This window comes from Henckelia pumila, chromosome 2 (genome assembly GCF_033568475.1).
Source record: "Henckelia pumila isolate YLH828 chromosome 2, ASM3356847v2, whole genome shotgun sequence".
Classification (NCBI taxonomy): domain Eukaryota; kingdom Viridiplantae; phylum Streptophyta; class Magnoliopsida; order Lamiales; family Gesneriaceae; genus Henckelia; species Henckelia pumila.
The window spans coordinates 158,597,189-158,619,281 of record NC_133121.1 but is presented as its reverse complement, the minus strand read 5'-3'; the positions used below and the strand labels follow the sequence as shown (position 1 = coordinate 158,619,281).

Below are 22,093 nucleotides of genomic sequence, written 5' to 3'. Positions count from 1 at the left end.
TGAAATCTTTAATACATCTGATTACAACTAAAATACTGTTTACAACAAAATACATTATTTAAACACATGTGAAATTCTTTCATTCCGTCTACTGATCTTGAACATGAAGTTTTCTGTCTGCCACTCATGTCAGCAGAACTTATACCTCGCAAGATCTCAAAGATATATAAAAATATATCCTACTAGAGATGTCCAAAGCTTCCTGAGACATCCTCTTGGTAGGATCTAACGGGGTGGCTTTCTTGATCGACTCAGAATGGATGATTATATGTCACACATTCCGTTCAACCTTGCGAAGCACCTGGCGTTGAAAACTGGATCTTATCTTCCAGCTCCATCCTGCTGGGATCCACATAATACGAACTTCTGATGCCAACCTTGGCAACGACGATCTTGAAAAATCCTAGACATCCTGCTATTCCAATTCCTGATACTGATATCTTCATCTAATCCAACTTGTAATCCTACAAGGGATAACCCAAAATCAATACTATGTCCCAAAGAATCTTATTGCATGCTCTGATACCATAAATATAGTGACCCGCACCGTGATCACCTACTAATCAGAACTTAAGCATGCAATTAATCAATAAAATAATTTTAATCAGAGAAACTGCGGAGTCTTAAAATAATAAAGTACCAGGTAAGCAAAACCTAGTGGTCAACCCTGCTATCCAGCCTTGGTCACCACTTAACCTCTCTGTCTCCGGGAGAACTACCTGCAACTGCCCCATGGAATAGGGCATCCAGCCAACAGAAAACAACCGGAAGTGAGCCTAACATGCTCAGTACGAGAGTACGAGTATACGGTGTTATGTGTGCATGTATGCAAATGAACTGGGTACCATGACTCTTAGGTCAAGAAAAAAGCTCAAAGATCGGGCCCAGGGTATAAAGCACGTTGCACCATCGCCTCAGGAGGTGACTCATATACCCAGTGGATAATGGTGACCTGATACTAGTACATGTGTCCAACCATCACGGTGACCTGACACAAGACTTAAGTATCCAACCATCCACAACTCGTAGGGTGAGTGCCCTACTCAGGATACCTCTAAGGTAATATGCTCATGTATGCAACATACAGTCGTGACATGCTGTATATATAAAGGCATAAAAAAACATGTAATCACATAATCTATGCAAACACATAATACATGCATACTCATCTGGATATCTCGAATAAATACTTCTGTACATTACTAAGGCAGATCCTAGAAGCTTCCCCTCTAGGTCCATGCCTACCATGCATCACTACATCATAAATAATCATGCATTACCTAGCATGCCAACATCACCTACTAGGCTATAAAAGTCTTAATTAAACTTTAGTCTACTTCGTATTTACTATAGGAAACCAAAGCCATACATTCGTCCGTCGTCAGCCCGCTGATGACGCATGCCCCAGAGCCTGGGCATAGCCTAGCTACGACCCCTGGACGCCTCGCCAAAGCTCCACTGTCTGGCTGCTACTGCGGACACTGTTCGCTAAATAAAAACTACTACCTACTCCAACTCTTAAAATAAGAGTACCTAAAAGCTCATAAAACGAACTAACATGGGCCAAGGAGAGGATTTTGGACATTCAAAATGAGCCATTTCTGCCACTATTTATAGAGCACAATCGGAAGCTCCGATAGTGCCAACGGAAGCTCCGTTCTGTGCATGGAATCCACGTTGCAACTGGTTGAAATCGGAAGCTCCATTGCTGCATCGGAAGATCCGATCTCTTGCATGCAGCTACGTGTACAATTCTCATCGCCACGTCTTCAGACAGTACATCGGAAGCTCCGTTGCTGCATCGGAACTTCCGTTCGTACCGGCAGCTCCGATCTGCACAACTGTGGCTCCTAAGTTAACACCCATTTATTTACTGTTTTTGGACCCCGGGACCTATCCTACCATTTTTGGACGTTTCGGATCTGATTTTCTACTTATTTTGACCAAATAAGGACTCCTTAAACATGTTTTGACACTTTTAAAATTATATATCATTTTATAACATGTTTAAAATCACTTAATCTTGTAAAATGGAACCGGGCTACTACACCTATGCACCCTCCAGAGGCACCTCAACGCTACGAACTGCCTTGAGTTCTCTTTTTAATTGTCATTTTGAAGTCTTAAATTCATTTTTAAGGTCGTTTAAGGTGTTTGAAATCTTTATAAGATGTTTCATGAAATGATTTCCAAGTTTTGAAGCCAAGAACGGAAAGAAAGACTCTTGTGGATCGGTTTAGCTATATGTATGCATCTATATATTATTATTTATTCATGAAATACATGTTTTTAATTTAAAGAGTATGACACAAAAAAAAGTTTTTTGATGAAAAAGTTTATGAATGTGATGACATTTTACGAAAAGACGAAGTTTATGATGTTTTACGAAGTACGATGAATGATGATATGGTGATGCATGAAAAGCTAAATTTTGATGTTTGAGTGTACTTGTGCTGACAGCAAGGGATTGATATCTCGAGATGAGCTCCGAAGAGTGTCTTTCCAAACAAAGAATGTGCTTACGGGATGAAATTATAGGATTGGTGCCCCGAGATGAGCTCCGGAGAGGGCCTTTCCAAAGAACAAAAGTGCATACTGGCTTCGGCTAGTATGGGACGGTACACATATTTGCTTCGGCTAGTATGAGCTGTACCAAATGTTATTCTTATGTTGCGCAACTATTTGCATGATCATAGACACAATGATTGTGCTCTAATGGTTACCACATTTGCATATATCACATCACCAAAAGAGAGGAAAGTTTACCTTATATTTCGATCACGTCCTACGCATGTTATAAGATTTTATTATGTACTCGTTATATATATGTTTTTTGAGTCTTTAGAATCACTATTCTTGAATGGTGCAGATGAAAACGAAAAATTTGATGATTTAAAAGTTGATCATGGGGCTGAGTAGTCGAGGAAGCGAGAAAAAGAATTGCATGACACTCTTTCTGAGAATCTTATGTAAAGCACGTTCACGAAAATTTTATGCATTCTATTAATGTCATGTCTTTTTATTTGAAATCATGTTTTAGCATGCTATTTTTAAAATCAAATATTTTATAATTTCAACTTTTCTATGTATGAAAAAGTTATGGCGTTTTTGTATATGTTAGCATCATTTTGTCCAAATATATTTTATACAAGCTTTGGAGTCATGAAATTTATGATTCTTTTGATTGAACTTAATTTTATGCATGATATTTTATACCTACGAGCACGATGCATGTTTTGCAAAAATGAAAAAATATTCTACATTTTTTTCATCTTTTTAAGCATGGATGAGAAATACGGGACATCACACCTTTTGCTGGCGATTTTTACCATATCTATTTTGTGAAGGCCTTATTGCTGCAAGGGCAGATTCTTCAATTAATGGGACCGGGCTTTGAGTTCCCATCATAACCTTCTTCCTACTTTTTTCACGACGGACCTTTGAGAAAGCCTCTCTGATCTTTAGAAGAGGTTTGGTCCCCATTATTCTGCCTCTGACTTCATCCAAATTTTTGTTCAGTCCAAGAAGGAATTTGAAAGTGTGTTTCTGCTCCAAAATTTTGAAATACAACTCTGTATCATTAGGACATTTCCAGTAGTGAACTTCAAGCATATCAAATTGTTGCCAATGTCGAGAAAGAGTGTTGAAATATTGGGTAACAGAGAGATCTCCTTGTCCGAAGTCATGGAGTGCAGCTTTAATTTCAAATATTTCTAAGGTGTTTTCAGAATCTTAGCATGTTTCCTTCACGAAATCTCATAATTTTGTTGCACTTGCATAGAGTAGGAAGTTCTCTCTTATATCATTATTCATTGAATTGATTAGCCAAGACATTATCATGTGCTTTTCAATCTTCCACACTTTGAATTTTGAGCCTATCTTCTCAGGTGCAGTGACTTCTGCTGTAAGATATTCGTCTTTGCCTTTCCCGCAAATATACATCCATACTGACTGCTACCACTAGAGACAATTATGCCCATTGAGCTTGTGACGTGATAAACAGCGATGAGTTGTCGACTCCTGCGTGGTTCATCGCTGAAGTCGCTTCTCTTTTGGAGGTCACCTCACGAGTTGGGCTTTTGTTTCAAAGGCCATGTATGAAGAAGTCTAGGATTTTGAGGGTAGGCTCTGTCTGATTTTCATGATGAAGGATAAGGTTTTGAGGTTAGACTCTGATACCATGAAATTTTGAGAGAAGTATGATTCTTATTTCCACCTAATACAATATTTATACAAGTAAATGATAGAAATCAATCACCACATAATTAAAACTTACTCAATCTTAGCTAAATTCCATAATTTATCTAAGCTAATCTACTCTATATTTACAATAGTATCAACTTCCTCAACTTTGCTCCATTATTCTAAATATTTTTTTAAAAAAATTTAAAAAATTATACAGTCATCTAGACAATCGCTTAAACAGATTTTGAATCGCCAACGACCTAGGCTATTGATTAACTTAACTTCCAGAGGCATCGTTTTTTCTAAATATCGGAACGGTGAGCAACTATCTAGGCGACGATGCCTTTTAGAATGTTTGACATTCATGAACGGAACATGGCAAAGAAGTAAACTGTAAACTAAACATAAAATGGGGCCAGACCATCAAACTCCTTAAACGCTAGTCTGAACAAATAAAAGCAAGATAGTAATTACATGTGACCCATTTTAGACTCGTTAAATGCTAGTCTAAGGCCGGTAAACCAACCCCACCCCCAACCCCAAATCTATGCAAACTGCTGTACATAAAACAGATGTTAGTTCCGCCAGTGTCCTCTTATATGCTGACTCTTCCAACTCCATGAGCATTCTAACCATGTCCTCTGATCAATGAAGCCCTAAAAAGACGAAAACAACCGCTGGAATGTTATAAAACGCCTAAGTTTACAAGTTTCCAAACAATGTGATCAAAAGGTTTACATTATAATGCACCAAAGTTCGGTGCATACAAATGAAAAAGAAAAGGCAGGCTTTGGAGGCCTGAAAAAGAAATGGTAGGCAGTGGAGGCCTCCAAATGGGCAACTATCGTCGCTGATAGAAAGTGTCACCACGTGAGGAGGTTGGTGAGTTTACATCTCAAGGTAGCGTTTAGCACGAAGGTTACGCCTTGATGGTTTTGTAATCTTGCCATATCACATGTCCGGGTTCCAAAATGCAACACCAATGAGAAAACCATTCAGTAATATGTCTTCCATATCTTCATTATACTTTAATTGTTTGAGCTACACAGATGTTGGCATAATGATCATTTTATTTGTTTTTTTTGTTTTTTTAAAAAAAAATTCATAATGATCATTTTACCTCACAAAGATAATATACTATCACATTCAATCATTTACACCAACACATTATCCAATTGCACTTTTCCAGTTATGTTATGAGCACAAGGCCCAACAATATGTCAAGCTATTCCAGTTATCTGAAAGGTGTCGGCGAGAAAAAATCTGCACAAAAGTCCCTAGATGCCTGCCACTCCTCAGAGCACTGTCCAGATCTATTAGTAAAGTACGGTTTGTGAAGCAAGAGATAGAGAGGCTGGGTTCATATTCCTATTGGATAAAATCGGGTTTTACTTCATGTTGAATGCTTTGTGCACTCTTCTTTTCTCCACACGGTAAATCAATAATTGTGACCTAATATAGGTGTGTACTTTGTTTTTATTTCCATCGTTTGTGTCAAACCACCAGTTACATTAGATCAAACACACCAGTTTACTATTCTATTATATGTGTCTGTTCATGGATACTAGTACTTCATGCATGGGCCAGCAGCCCTTAACCCAAAAGATATCTGCCAATCTCTCATCATTAATAACAAGTTATTCAAATTTAATTATTATAAAGTTAAAAGGAAATTATCAAGACTTTACTTGGCAAATTAGTGAGGCAGTAAAATTGACATCACGCACGTGAACCCAGTAGACCTGAAAATCAACAATGGAAGATCACATCGTGTCAGAAATACTGGACTACACAATAGTCATCTGATATGCACAATATTTCAACATGTATGATATCGAACCTTCACATGTTTCATCAAGTCTCTACCATCTTACCACATTTTCTACCGCATGATATTTCTTTTTTTCGTTAATTTTTTAATTTTTATTTTTTAGTTCTCAATATCAGCATCTACATTCTCCACTCTTTCTTTATTCTTTGCAATTTCCATCAATGACAATTCACACGGTTACCACTTGAAACATGCCACAAGGCAAGATCAAAATTAAGCTCAAACAAAAAAGTTACAGAGTTTGCAACTTCATGAATAAATAGTTGCAGTGCAGACCTATTACAGCACCCTTAAACAGAACAATTGACCACCCTACTATAGAAATTAAAGATGTAACGATTCTCGTCATGTTATCCATGACTGTGTTCCACGTCTAGTAAAATAAAGAGCTAAGAATGATCTGTGAGTTGCTGATAATCATATAAATTACAAAAAATATATGTAACTCCTACATAGATTTCTGTTCCTTTCCAAATTTAACTCAGTTAATTAACAAGCTTCAAGTATTTTTCCTTCTCATGTGGCTAATTTGATTGACGTCATGACAATAAACATCAACAAAGACTCAAACCAATGAAATTTTAAGATAGCAACGTGGAGAGGGAAACAACAATGCAAATTCTCTTCAAAGGTTTTCTCAGTCATAAGTTATGCTTAGTCTGATGTGGGTTAGCCATAATATGTGATTCTCAGATACATGCACTTCGATTCCAGACCCCGACTTGTCAAGTGAAAGTAGTTTAAAAATCAATAAGATGTAGTCTTGTTAGCTATGTGTACTCCAGCCTTATGAGCTGGATGTCCTTGCGGCTATGTAGTTTTTTTATTATAGTTTCCCGACATCAAAAGCAAAATAAAATAAAGGGCTGGAGTATCCAAATACTCCTCTCTCCTTCATCCTTGCCTTGTCCAATAGGCTGTTTCCAGGATTCAGACATTATCCATATATTTAAGTATAAAGACTGAATGCAAATGTGATGCAGTTTCACATAATGCATAGGAAAATAAGGAGTTTCTAAGCATAGAGAAGTAAAGTAAAAAAAACAAGAAATCAATGTCGACATTGTACCTTGAAATACAATCACCAAAAGGAAGATCACAGTAATCAACAAGGCAAAAAGATTACTGATCGACGAAGATGCCTTCTCCTTTTTCATTCTCTTCAGGGTCCTGATTCTTTCCATCCTTCTACGTTTTACGTTAAGCTCAGAGATTTCTTTCAGCAACTTCATATCAGAAGCATCCAATGAGGGACCTCTAGGAGGTCTTGGTGGCTTTTGAGGCTTTGCAGGATTCTTCTTCTTTGTCTTTTCCTTATCCGAAGTCTTGTCATCCCTAAACCTATGGCATTGTGCCTCCTCACTGTTGGCAGAAATTTCATCTGAATTTAACAATTTGTCATAGGAACTATTACTACAGTTAGTAGATCCACATGGCGATTCCACTCTAAGATTCTCGCACCTCATCCTGCCCATCAGATTCTTTGCATCTTGACCACTTATAACAGTGTCTTTGTGTACATCTTCTTCACTTGTTGTTTCTCCACTCTCCAAATCAATGTCCAGGTCTAAATCACTCCCACTTGAGTCCACCCGGCCCATACTCAAACCTCTTTCCTAGCTCAGAGGTCCACAAAAGCCTACAGAGAGTGTTGCTCAAACCCAAAAAAAGGCAACCGCTTTCACATTAGCCTAACATTTAACAAACACTCTACATTCCACTAAATTCTAATTCTGCAATCAAGATCTCTGGATAGCAAACAACACCCTGGTTCAGGAGCATGAAACACAAAAAAGGATAATTACCGCACAATAAAAAAATAGCAGCAAATCAAATGTATGCAAGTTCATCACTGAGATAATTTCCTATCTTGAAACCAAATTTTTTTAGGGAAAATCAACCTCAAATAAGAACCAGGACAGGAACCCATACCGAAAGTAAAACAAACTAAAATGAAGAAAAAATTTCTTGTTGAATGTCGCCACATTTATCACCATTCGAATTCTCTTCTCAAGTCCCAAGCTCAGAATTATAATTCAATTTAACAAGACATAGATTTGGGAAATTTCTTAAACCAATCAGCGGACAGGGGGAGGGAAACAAACACAATGAAGACGAATCAATCAACAAAAATACGACCCTTTTAAAAACTGATGCAAATAAACTTCAAACTGGAAGAAATTACGGACCATATACAAGTAGAATTCTTTTAATTTGCGAAAATACACATGAACTTCTACTAATGCGCGTCAATAATTGAAAAGGGACAAAAAAAAAACAAAGAGTAAACTAATGGACATACATTGATTCGCCGAGGAATGGAAGAGATCCCGAAATTTTGAATGTGTCATTGTTCTTGGATCCTTTTGATTCTTGTGTTGGCGACAAGGAGCTCGTGTCAGGATCGGGCCAAGCGGTCCCCAAAAAAAAACAAAAAATGAAAATGAAAATGAAAATGAATAATAAAACATAAATTAAATTAAATTAAATTAAATTAAATTAAATTAAATTAAATTTTGAATAATAATTATTATATTTTATAATTCTTTGGTCCATTTTTTTGGAGATGACCCAACAAAATGGAGGGTTTTTATTAAATTTACTGTAAAAAAATTAATATAAAAAATAACGTGAAACATGAAAAAACAGAGATAGCGGACGCTCGAACATATTTATTCGAGCGTTCGCTATCACGCCACGGGCCCAGGCTCGCGCATGCGCGACTGCACAATGGGCCTTATAGCAACTACTTTGTATTCGTTCGCTTTACGAAAATGATTAACTCAAGTTGCTATAAAAGTCCATTGTGTCATATTTTAAACTCATTTTAAAGCTTTCATTTTTCTCATGTGGGACAGAGGTCTCACAACCACCCCCTTCTTCAGAACGCGACGTCTTCGTCGCGACCTGAACTCTCGATCCACCAGCACCCTGAACTCTTGATCCACAAGCACCGAGAATCTAAAGGTGGCTCCTACGAGTTCAAGAGGTGCAAGGGCGGAGCCACACTTGTGGCCAGCCCGGGTGGCCCCAAATTTTTTCAAATTATATAAATTTTGAAAATTTTTGGATTAATTTAGTATTAGCCCGGGTAGCTCAAATAAAAATATTAAAGAATTCGGGAGCTTAAAGTTTTAGCCCGGGTAGACCAGAAATCCTGGCTCCGCCACTGAAGAGGTGTCTCCTGTCATGTAGCACTTTTCCCCGCAGGTTCAAGAGGTAGCTCTCATGCACGTAGCACTTTTCCCCGCATAGCACTTAATTCCCGGGGTCTGCCGGCTGGTGACCGTCTCTGATACCATTCTGTCACGCCCCGGGCCCAGGTCCGCGCATGCGAGACTGCACAATGGGCCTATAACAACTACTTCGTATTCGTCCTCGCTTTACGAAAATGATTAACCCAAGTTGCTATTGAAGTCCATTGTAGCCCATTTTAAACTCATTTTAAAGCTTTCATTTTTTTCATGTGGGACAGTGGTCTCACATCTGCTCTCTCTGACAGAGGAAGTCAGAGAGAGCAGCCACATGGCAGCGTCCGATGTCATTGACAGCGAATGCTGCTCACGTGGCACTCCTCCCACACCCAATTTTAGCCGCCGTCCCCCACCCATGTTGGCAGCATGCATAATGGAGGGTTGTAGGGGCCAAATTTTGTGTACAATAATGTTGTTAAATAGATGTATTCGTTCTTCACAATTCATATGTTTTTCTTTCCTAACAATTCACAGGCATTCAATGGTGGTTTTGCTTTCTTCGGTTCCTCGTTTGGAAATTCAATTCATTGAAGCACTGGTGGTTTTGCTTTCTTCGGTTCCTCATCTGCAAATTCAATTCAGAAGTAAGTGTTACATTTCAAAATTAATTTTCGTATTTTGAGTTGAGAAAATTCATTGAAGCATTAGGTTATTTTTCATTTGAAATCGGCCATAAAATTTGGTTGTAGTTAATTGAATGAAATGAAAAAAAAAAAAAAAAAAGTCGTTCAATTATGGAATTGTGATGAATAATATTTGTTATAAATTAATTTCGATAACTGTGTTTCGAAATTATAATGATAAGATAAATAAAATAAGCTAACTAGTACTTTTATCATTATTAATAGCAACTCCACGCACCTGGTGCAAAACTTTTACTTGATTTTTTTTTAATTTTTAATTCTTTTATTTTGTTTTTAGTTGTTATAAAATAATAATTAATTGATAAATATTATAATTTGTGTAGATAATTATGTATATTTATTTATTTAATTTGAATAATTAAATATTTAAATACGCAATTTAATTATAATTAAATGTCTAATTTTTTATTTTATTTTTAATGTTTTGTCATTTATCGACTTTAATTTAATAATGTGTTTATTGGTTTGCATAATATAATAGTCAGTAATTTTGTCAGGATGGAAACAAATCGAAGGTCAGTAGATCCAAGTGTTCTATATTTACAAGCAACACATATTTCATCAACAGTTTCTACAGAAACAGTTGATGAGATAGTTCGAGCCAAACGATCAGATAATTTGATTTGAAATTTATTTAATGTGAATGGCTTGCACAGTTGTGTGATTGCATATTTAAATTACATGAGGATTTATGGTGTTTTGCTGTATGAGTCTCGAATTTATGATAATCATTTTATTACTGCTCTGGTTGAACGATGGCGACGTAAAACACACACATTTCATTTTAGATGTGGTGAAGCAACCATCACTTTACAGGATATTTCCAATATTTGGGGTCTGCCTATTGATGGTGAGCTTGTAACTGGTATAGATGTTTCAAACAAAGTTTAAGAGTGGCAACATATATGTTCGAATTTGTTGGGATTTACGCCACTGACATCGCATTTCAAAGGTGGTCACTTATCGATGACCGCTTTATATGAAATTGCATGGATTCACTTGTCGATGATAATAGTCCAGAGATAGATGTCGTAAAATATACCCGTTGTATAGCATTAATGATTATCGGATGAATCATGCTTCCAGATTATCAAGGAGGATCTGTTAGACTTATTTTTTTGCAACTACTCCGGGATATTGATCGCATCAGATCTTACAGTTGGAGAGGTGCAATTTTGGCGTTTCTATATTGTGAGTTATGCAATGCACATGTATAGAAAAAATTATAATATATGGGCCTCTATTTATCCTACAGGTATAAATTTTTTTGTTAATCTAGTATCACATTATAATAATTTTCTAATTTTATTTATTATTAATGACAAATATGGACATGGAGCCGGATTAAATTTTTTAACCCTGATCTGAAAGGCTTATCTCTTATCGTTCCTCAAAATGTAGGCGATGAAAATATTTCATTTGCTCCTTATGGTGCACGGTAATATTTAAAAATTATTATCATTGTATAAATTACAACTTCATTTTCTCATAATTTTAATAATATTTTTTTATTACAGGTGGTTAAATGTGTACAGTTACATTCATTCACCAACACACGCTGTTAGAATTATAAGAGATTTCTTTGATCGTATGACTAATGAAGAGGTGTGTTATTGGCTTATTGAAATTTTACAACAATTAAATCAATTTATATTTATTAATTAAAATTTATTTTTATTTTTATTATGCAGTTTAACTGGATAGTTTAAAAAAAAAAGATCCATATGTTAAAGTGATCATTGATGCATACGATAATAGAATCTGGCGATGTGTTTGTCCTCTAATTTGTTTTGAAATTGTGGAGATGCATCGTCCAAACCGGGTGCTGAGACAATTCAAAATGTGTCAATCTATTCTAAGGCCTTCATTTGACAACGATGACCTACACAACATCAGTAGAATCGGTCATCGCAACACAGATTATAGGGAACATCATAAAAATGCTATTATTATTTGGAATAGCAAATTAAATCATGTTGCCCGAGGCGAACGACATAGAAGAAGATCTAGGCAGACTGGTGATGATTATTTTCCATGGTTTGAGTGCATTACTGTAAACAATATATCGCCTACAGTAATTGGACTTGGTTTCCGGCCATATCCCCACGATTTATATGTTGGTGACAAAATAATCTTCCACAAAATTTTAGTATGCCATCTTCTGATTCACATCAGTCATCATTGGGGTTTGTTCCTCCTCGGCCATCTGGTGGATTTGAAAATGCCGGACCATCCGGTGGGTTGTACGCTGCTGGACCATCTGGTGGGTTGTACACTACGGGGCCATCAGATGGATTTGAAAATACCGGACCATCCGGTGGATTGTATACTGCAGGACCATCTGGTGGGTTGTAAACTTCCGGACCATCCGGTTTGATGTACAGTGCAGGACCATCTGTTTCATATGTTGATGCCGGTTATCAGACTCCATTTTGGGAAAATATTCAAAGTTTTACAGATCTTATTAATGTTAACTGGCAACAAACTGTTCAACGTAATACTCTGGCTCCCGAGAGAAACGTTGTTTCACCTGTAATATTTCCTGGCTATGCAGATGAGCAACAAGAGAGGAGTAAAGAAATTGTTGATGTTCCTGTAGTGCGTAGAGGACAACGAAGAAGTAAACCACCTGCTTGTGGAACCGGTGGTCATTTGTATAACTGTAATTGCCATGAACAATCCTTATATATATTGTTGTTTTGTTATTTAATAAAATATTTAATTTTCAGTTTTGAGTTAATATATTTGTGCATTGACATTTAAATATATGTTATCTGTTATTCCATGCAATTGATTAATAATAATTATTACAAAATATATAAACGCATTCAAACCAACAATATCAAATATATTTCTTACTCAAATGCATACATTATTTAACTAAAACTAACAAACACGTGTTTTTTTGAAACATTTTTTTGTTGTAGATTGTCTTCATCCGCATACCACGTTCATCCGATGTTCCCGGTATACAAAATATATAAAAAATATATTTTATGTAAAATATATTTCATAAGAAATTATGAAAGCGAGAAATTAAAATTTTCAAAATTTTTACCTGTTCGTTCTTCGTTGTTGTCTCTCTCTTGCTACCGGCCTGTCATCTCGTTTCTCAGTCGAGTCATTGTATCCCTACCTGCTCTTCTTCTTTCACGTCTAACCGGGTTGTGTTGCAACTCAAAGGTAGGTCTATCCCAATATCGTTCATCTGCAGAGGTTCAAATCTTCATTCATATGTTGCGAGATACTCAAATATATTATACCATGACTGCACAAGTGTTGTAGGATCTAACGAGTGCCATTTAGCGGTGCAAATAGCATGAGAACACGGAATGCCGAAAATTGTCCATTTACCACATGAACAATCAGTAGTTGATATTGTCACCACTTGGATGTGTTGGCCGCGACTTAACCTTCCTCCGGTCGCAACCTAAGCAGTTTGCATTCGTACATCATATTTGACAACACGATGTTCACTAGATTTTCTCGCCCATTTCTCATATTTTCGACATGCATAATCTGACCACAGTTGATTTTCCTAAACCATACGTTGATCTTTTGTCACACGTTCAATGAAGTACTGCACGCATCTCAGAAGGGTCAAGTGTACTATTGCAGATATAGGCAGTCTACGAGATCCCTTTAACACACTGTTTAAGCACTCGAACATGTTGGTCGTCATCACTCCATGATGCCAACCTCCGTCATAGGCCATAATCCATTTTTCCTTCGATATTCCAGCCAAGTATCTGTGTGCCAAAATATTTTTGTTCTTGATTGTCTCCATTGTTGCATCAAACTTGCAAATCTGATGTTGTTTCCCTGCTTCCCAGCATAAATCTTTCAAATGCACGTCTTTGAATTTGGCATTAAAATTTGAGCACACATGTCTCAAATAAAAACAATGTACACCATGTGGAGGTTTAAAATATGGAAGATCTTCAACTGCTCGCACAATTCCCTTATGCCTATCAGAAATTAGGCACACATCATTCTCACCACAAATAACATGTCGACCAAAATTCTCCAAAAACCATTTCCAAGCGCTTTGGGTCGAAACATTAAAAGAAAATTTTATGTTTGTACTTTGTATATAAATGTGTACCGTCGACACTAATGATTTTTCGACAATGTCAAAATCCATCAGTACACGGCTTGAATGCCCAAAAACAATAGTTCAATGTTTTTATTTCTTCATTGTTTCTGAGATGCTTCCAGTCGACAATTGTTCCAGGATTATATTTGCACAGAGCGTGCATATATTTCGGTAGCAGTTGCACAGAGCTCTCCCATGTACCATAAACAATTTCCACTGCGCGTTTCAAACTCTACCATGCCTTCGTATACGAGATTTGATATCTATATTTATCTTTCACACTCTCTATTATATATTTAATCTCGTATGAAGGATCACATCGTACAATACCCAATAGCGTATTTGCAACCATATCGCTATTCAAGTTATGATGATCTATGCCGACGTTGGTAGATATGCATGTATGAGGCCCACCATATCTGGTTATTTTCCAATAACCTGTTTTCTCTTTGAAAGAAGCTCGAAGACCCCAATGACATCTGACGGTAGATGAATCATTTTTGCATTGCATTTTCCACAAAATGTGTGTGCTCTCAACGATACTCACGCTTGGAAACTCTGACTGAATAATCTTTCACAGATGCAATCACATCTTTCTTATCCTTAAAAACCATGTTTACACATAGTTCTCCTCTCTCCTCATTATAGTATCTTGTTCGCATGTCAGAAGGTATGCCAATAGAATCAGGAGTTTCTTCTCCGAAATAAGTATTGAAAAAAGATGGCATATCAGAATTGCTAGAAAGGAATGGAACAACTTGCCTCTGTAATGTTTGACGAGGTGGTGAACGAGATGACGTTCCCTCATCAATATTTGCATGAATATTCAAATTTTCATCATCATTCACATCTCCAACATCGTCATCAGATTCTTCCTCAGACTTCCTGTATGACATCTCTAGTTCTATATCGCTTATCAGAACATCTTCGTTTTACTCCTAGGATCATCAACGCGTGGTGCAAAATTTGGATTTTCTGAATTCCAATTTGCTGCACCAACATTTTGTTCCCAACCACGTGTCGTATGTGGCCAACGTGCAGGATCAGCTTCAGATGTTCCAGCGATATATTGATCCCACGATTCACTTTCGGGATAAAGATACATGTTGTTAATTCCTTCAGTGACATGTAAAATATTTGGTTCTTGGTGGACATGATCAACCTGATGGTCAATTTTGTTTGCTTCGACGTACAAATGCAATATATGTATATTGGAAGATTGCATCATAAACTCCAGAGTGTTATCATCAACAAGATTGACTTGAATTTCATGCCAAGTGGTGAAAGAAAAGAAAAAATTTGAATGAGGAGAGTTGATTGTGACATTAGATGTGCAATGTTCGGACGGGGGATGCCTCGGTTCACATGCCAAATCAGATGTAGGGAGGGACCAGGAGACATCTTGGTTTCCCTACCAAATCAGAGGGACAATGTGGGGCCGAGAGAAATCTTGGTTTACTTGCCGGCATAGTATTATATCTATTGATCGATCAATCAAAAGATGAGTCACAATCGAAGATCTAAATTCACAGAAAAATTTCAAGTTAAAGTTCATGAAATTTTATGTTAAAATGCATGAGTTCAGTTAAAATTTCAAGCGTGAGTTTGAGTTAAAGTTGATCGACATTGTATGCGATTTATTTAAAGTTCAAAGTCTTATCTACATTTAATTTCAAGCATTTTTCCGAGGAAAGTTTCAAAATATTTTGAGTATAGTTATTTTAAAGGGCGTGTGCATGTATTATGTATCCCTCGTTATTAAATGCTTTATACTTGTTGAGTTTTTAGGCTCACTACATTTGCTTAGTGTAGGTGAGGGTGATATTAGTTATGAGGGACAGGATTTCTTGGGATGACGACACCCGACAGTGCACTACCCTTCGACCGATGCTTCCCGTTCCGCATTAGTTATTTGTAATAAAGAACTAAACAACATTATGTCTTACTTTCAGAGTTAGTTTGCAGGAGGTTTCTTCCCTGCAATTTTGTTTTGTTGGCATGTTATATACTTGATTGTTAAACTTTTGATATTCGCAAACTTTGAACCATTTTAATTAGTTCCTTGCTCGTTCGTCGTTTAGATTTTTGTCTCGTTTAGTTCAAGCTTTTGTGGTGTTGTTCAGACAAGTGGACGTTGAGTGTTTTACATAGGTCATACCAAATTTTTTTTGAAAATTTTGCATTATTTTAATGTCTATTAAATATTAGAGGTTAAGTGTGGGTTGATTCAAAACCTCCATCACAATAAAGAGGAGAAGCTAAAGTGGTGCAAAACTCTTTAAACGATGAGGAAAAAAATTATGATCTTATGAAGACAACTATAAAAAAGATTGGTTTTGATGATCCCAGACCTAGCAAACTCATTTAGGAAAAATAATTAAATTAAAATTAATAAAATGGGTCAAATAACTTTATGTGAATTATGTGAATTTATTTGCATGATTTAAATGTTATTTGTAGCATTTAACCCGTAATTTGGTTATTTACAATATTTTTAAAAATAATGATTTTTTTATCGCGTAGGCGGGACCGTGGATGAACGAGATATACTAATTTTATTCAAAATATTTCTATGAGAATTTTGTGAGCCTTAAAATATTATTTTGTGGTATTATTTTAGAAATTAAGGGTTTTAATATATATATATATATTTTAGGAGCCTAATTTTCACCAAAATAAGCCATTTTAAGGGTTTTTAATAGGCTTTTAAAAAATATAATTATTTATTTCGAAATTTTTAAACTTATTTTCAGACTTTTTGTTGTCTTAGTTGTGAATATTTTAGTTAAATAGTTAGAAGCCCAACCCACTTGAACCTCAAACCCAAATTAAACCTATCCATCATCACCTTCTTCCTCACGTTAAACCATCAGCCGCCATCCTCCGAATTTCAGCAGCCATCCTCTGCACATTAGACGCACACTACACGATCCCTTGAAGATTCTTGCAAGGTTTTTACAAGTCGTTCGTCTCGGCGAGCCGATATGCGTCGATGTCGATTTTTTTTATCAAATGTTCAACAAGGCACGTTTGAATTCTCTTCTTAGCCACTGACCGGCTAAATCGGTGTGATATAAATATACTGGCAAGCGTACCAGGTCAAGTAATAGTAAAGTGGACAGAGAGTCCAAGTATCGATCCCACAGGGACTGTTGTGAATTCTCAAGATTTAATTATTTTACTTAATCTAGACAAAAAAATAGAAAGGATTTTGAATTAAATAAAATAAGAATATAAAATAAAAACTGCTAAAGAAATAAGAATAAAAATAACTAAAGATAAAAATAATTAAAACAAAAATAACCAAGACACACGTAGATACCAAACAAATCATGTAACCTGTAGTTGATTCAGGACTCAAATTTAATCTTAAATTACGAGAATTCTCCTATCTTGTTCAAAGGTCTATTTCTAGAACAATCAAACCTATTCAAATATTGACGGATTAATCTTTCGTAATTCTAATCAAATTTTAATGCATTAAATATTTATGAAAATTCAGTTTACACCCAAACCGCACACTGAAACCGAATTCTATTTCTAGTCGGTTTTACAATATGATGATTATCAAAGTGATCAAAATCAAAACCTCCTCTGTCGACTTGGAATCGATTAACATGCAAGCAAACAGTTGATCATCAATAAAATAAAATCAACTCTGAAAAATCCCAAACAAACATCCAAGTTTTCTACATGAATTTGTTCGGCCCAATCACGCTGTCTTGGTTGAAAACGAACTACTCAATAATTGAAAACAATAATTCAAAAATAAAAAGAAGAAGAAAAAAAATAGAAATCTTCTCTCCCAAGCCTTGTAGCCGCCTCCTCTTTGTGTTGTGCACGTTCTGGAACTTCGGAACCCTTCAAAATATGATATATCATCTATTTATAGTGTCCGGATCCTATACCAATTAATTTCCTACACAAAATAGGATTCTCGCATAAATCTGATGCCTAAACACGCGCGCGTGCGTGGAAGAAGTCCCGCGTGCGCACAGAACAAAAAAACAAAATTCTGGACCTTTGACTCGCGCGCGGGCGAGCTCAAATCTCGCTCGCGCGCCATGCATTTATTTCTCCAAGCGACGATTTTGAAAAATTCATATCTCGAGTTCTAACCGTCGGATCGAGCTAAAATTTGGATAGTAGCTTAAAAACATCTTGAACTTCATTCTGAACAGTGAAGATCGGATTTGAATTTTTCTAAATTAAATTTGATGTTTTTGAACAAAGCTGCTCCGTAATTCACTCTTCAAAAATCCATTTTCCTACAAAATCAACCCGAGGAGTGAAATACACAAGCATGCAATAAAACGCATAAAAACACATAAAAACAATATGAATGCACACAAAATAGACATAACCCTATCACAAAATAATGCACACAAAATGCACTTATCAGCCATCGTTTAAGTCATATATTCTAATTTATGCATAAAAACCTTTTATTTATCATGTTGAGTTTGAGTTTTCAGAGATCATTGCATGTGTATGATAGCTGCTCACGGTTCATGTATATCATGTTGTTTCCTTCACGTTTCTTTCTGATTGGAAGGTTCTAGGCCTGCTGCTCATGAGTTGGGGACGTGCTAGAGTCCCTAGGAGTCTAGTGTTCAAGGTGGCTTGGTCGTTAGGGGCTGGGATTGTCAAGGCCGATCGGGTTTAATGGGGGATGTTGCAGATCGCAGCTTTAGAGTTCCAGGGAAGAACTCTTCGGTCAGGAGCTATGGTCCATGGCTTGGGTCGAGTCTTGGTTCGTTGGAACCGCCCAGACGTGGGCTATGTCTGGGCAGTTGAGCTCCTGCCAGGGGTGGCCGGAGCTGGACGAAAGCAGGCCATAAAGGCCTACTGCTCACGGCCGAGAGGAAAATAAGAGAGGTGATCGGGTGTGTAGGTTTTAGGCGGGCCGTGTTTGACTTGTCGGGTCTGGGTCGGGTCTAATATGTCACGGGTCAATTTAGATGGGTCCAGGTCTGTTTTGTGTTAGTTGGGCTCGGGTATTTTATTTTTAAGTTAATTAATAGTCTAAGTGCTTAATGGGCCTAGATTGGGTTATTTAATTATTTGGGCTATATGGGTTAGATTTAATTGTGCTTAAATAATTAAATAAGTATATTCTTCTTGAAAAAGAATTTTTTTAAAAATGAATCACTTAAATACTCGAATTTTAAACGAATAAAAACAAGATTTTGATCAAGAAAATGCGATGGTTAAGTGACCGCCCCAAGCTAAGCTAAACTATCTATAATTTCCCTTTCTCCTCAAACAAGGCCTATTCTGAGCGTTCAACTCGTAAAATCTCTAACTCAACCTTTCTTTAACCAAAAAAACTTTTGCTTGAACCGAGGTCTCCTACACACCCCGTACTAACCCACTGACCAACCCTTAACCCCAAAAAGTTCCCTAGACCGGCCCCTAATCCACAGCACTAGGACAACCCACTTAAAGTAAATTTTTTGCAGTCACCACTCGACACTAATATGCTCTTAACTTGACCATCCCCTATCCGAAATGACTCCAACTTGAACCAACACAACCATCACATCCTTGGCTCGACCTAGGACCAGCCCATAGCCATCCCAGGCAGCCAGAACCACTCACCTGAACCGAGTAACCACAGGACCTACGCGAGAGCACCTAAATTCTGCACAACGCATTCAAGAACAATTCACCCATTTACACTCCTTAACCTCAACCAACCTTCAACCAGCCCCTACACAAATACCATGGACCACCGCTTGAGTCATCCTTGGCCCCTGAACCAGCCCAGGTTCGACCAGCAGCCCCTACACACCAAAAACGACTTACCTACGTCAACAACCAACAACCAAAGCATTTGATTATGACCCTTCCATAGACCAGCCCCTATTCCTCCAACATAAATCCTTTCTAGCACTATTAGCACACCAAGAACATGCTCACAATACATAGATAGGACAGCCCCTAAACCATCACCACACTATTTTCAAATTTTGCAAGAAAATAGCCACAAATGGGTCTCAAACTTTCGAAAACAAGTTAACAATGGAAGATCAATACATGGCTTAAAATATAACTCAATACCATCATTTTTCAACATGAGAATTTCGAATTACACTAAAATTTCAGCCTAAAACATGTTGAAAAATTTTAAATCCATGCAAGCCTTCAAGATTCAATTATATCACATGACATAGCTCATTCCAACACCCATTTAATACATAAATCTCGAAAAAAATGCAAGAGCACCTACTGATTTTTGCAAAAAAATACGAAACCTAGCTGGAAATTTAGAAAAAAATTGAAATGGAAGCAAGAACAAGACATACAACATAATATATTTATTTGGTGGCCAAAAAAATGATTTATACTTGCCTTGAGCCAATAAAAATGCAAGAAAAGAGGGTGAGTGAGTGTGTGAGTTCCCTAACACCTTGGACGTGTTACTTCGGCCGATGGCGGCCCTAGGCGGCGACGACAACTGAAGGAGGAGGGGCAACCGTGAGTTTGGAGGGGGGAAATGGGGTGTTGGGCGGCTAGGGTTTGAGGGGAAGGGGAGAGATCTATTTCCTTTTCTTTTGGGATTCAAAAGTGTGTGTATAAGTATATGTATATGTGTGTGTAATTGTAGTTGTTAATGATTAAAATATTAAAGTTGCTATTAGGCTAGTAACAACTATTACACAACACACACTACATTTATTAAAAATCACTTTCTTTGAAGTTTGCAAGTTGAAAGGAATTAAATAACTTCCATCCGGATTTTAAAATACTAATTTTGAAAGGTAAGTAAATAAATTTTATAATTCTTTTAAAATAAATAAGACTATTCAAAAATCCTCAAAAATAAAGTTTTACCTACTTCCCTAAACTTATAAGGATTTAAAATAAATTTGTGATGCTCGAAAATACTTAAAATAATCATTTAATAAACTTCTCTAGTTTACTTCATAAATCTCAAGAATAAATTATAACTCACGACTCCGCTTCCGCCCGCCGGCCCTGAAATACCATAATCTCAAGAATTCTTTTAAATCAATACTTAAATATTTTGATGTCACAACGATATAATAAATATTTAAATAACAAACGGAGCAATTAAAATAATTTAAATAAAATAGATGAACATTTAAAAGTCATTTGAATAAATACACGAGCGGATTTAAAAATCTTTAAAACAAATTGGGTAATCAAAAATATTTAAATAAATAAGCTAGACATTTAAAAATCATTTAAATAACTAACCGATAAACTTAAGTTATTTTAAATAGATAAGCTGGACAATTAAAATCATTTAAATAAGTAAGCTTAAAGCTTTAAAATCATTAAAACAAATAAGTTGAACAACAAAGTCATTTAGATAAATAAATAAACATTTTAATAACACATAAAACAAATAAACAATTTAAATCAATTAAATTTAAAAATAATAATCATAATATTTATTTAATTTTATGCATGCGATTTAGTAGATTGGATTTTAAGCGCTACAAGTTTTGTACCAAACGATGGTAGTATCCTTCCTGCCGTGATTGTTTTATTAGAACTAAGTTGTCGTCCTAGGAAATATTGGATTTTTGTTTGAATATCCTTTAAAGTTACAAGAATTTTTTCTTTGTTTTTAAGGATATCCTTAATTTGTTATGGTACATAGTACATCTGGTTGTCATAATTCTGCATTGTCTTTTATATTTCTTAGCGATCTCCATAGATGTTAGATGAGTCCGGAACAATTTTAAAAATCTATGATTTTGAATCATGTTTTACTTTATGGATATATATGTTTTGCTACTAGTTTCTCTAGGTATCTAACCTTTGTTTTTATCTCATTGTTTTAAATATTCCAAAATTAGAATAAATCATAAAATAAAAAAAATCTCACACGTATATTCGGATCCATAATTTGAGGAGAATCTCATCCTCTCCCAAGTAAATTACATAGTAATGATAATTCTATGTCTGAAAAAAAAAACCTAGGTTCTGATAAAATTTTCATGGAATTATTACTTAATTTTATTTATTTAAAAACATGAGGGTCCTTTTGGGCATTATTCAAATTATTTGAGCTTTTTTTATTTTGAAACAAAATTATTTGAGGAGCAAA

The 22,093-nt window shown here is 36.1% G+C and overlaps 1 protein-coding gene across 7 annotated transcripts; it reads right to left on the bottom strand.

Annotated features, from left to right (window-relative positions):
- Positions 1-4,502: 4,502 nt before the first annotated feature.
- LOC140883516 (uncharacterized) lies at positions 4,503-8,426 on the bottom strand. Of its 7 annotated transcripts, none has more exons than XM_073290014.1 (4): positions 8,319-8,426; positions 7,086-7,783; positions 5,874-5,927; positions 4,503-4,841 (listed from the first exon to the last, which is right to left on the bottom strand). In XM_073290014.1, the coding sequence occupies exons 2-3, from the start codon at positions 7,615-7,617 to the stop codon at positions 5,905-5,907; spliced, it is 555 nt and encodes a 184-aa protein (XP_073146115.1). In that variant the 5' UTR covers positions 7,618-7,783; positions 8,319-8,426; the 3' UTR covers positions 4,503-4,841; positions 5,874-5,904. The 7 variants fall into 7 exon arrangements, with proteins under 7 accessions (XP_073146115.1, XP_073146119.1, XP_073146118.1 ...); XM_073290018.1 differs by having other exon boundaries at positions 7,086-7,764; positions 8,319-8,398; XM_073290017.1 differs by lacking the exon at positions 8,319-8,426 and adding an exon at positions 8,206-8,255.
- Positions 8,427-22,093: the final 13,667 nt, after the last annotated feature.

Excerpts from the sequence above, each read along its gene's own strand:
- LOC140883516 (XM_073290014.1), bottom strand. The coding sequence starts at position 7,617 with ATGGGCCGGGTGGACTCAAGTGGGAGTGATTTAGACCTGGACATTGAT. Across the intron at positions 5,928-7,085 it reads TTTGGTGATTGTATTTCAAG|GTCTACTGGGTTCACGTGCG; the intron begins GTACAATGTCGA and ends GTTGATTTTCAG.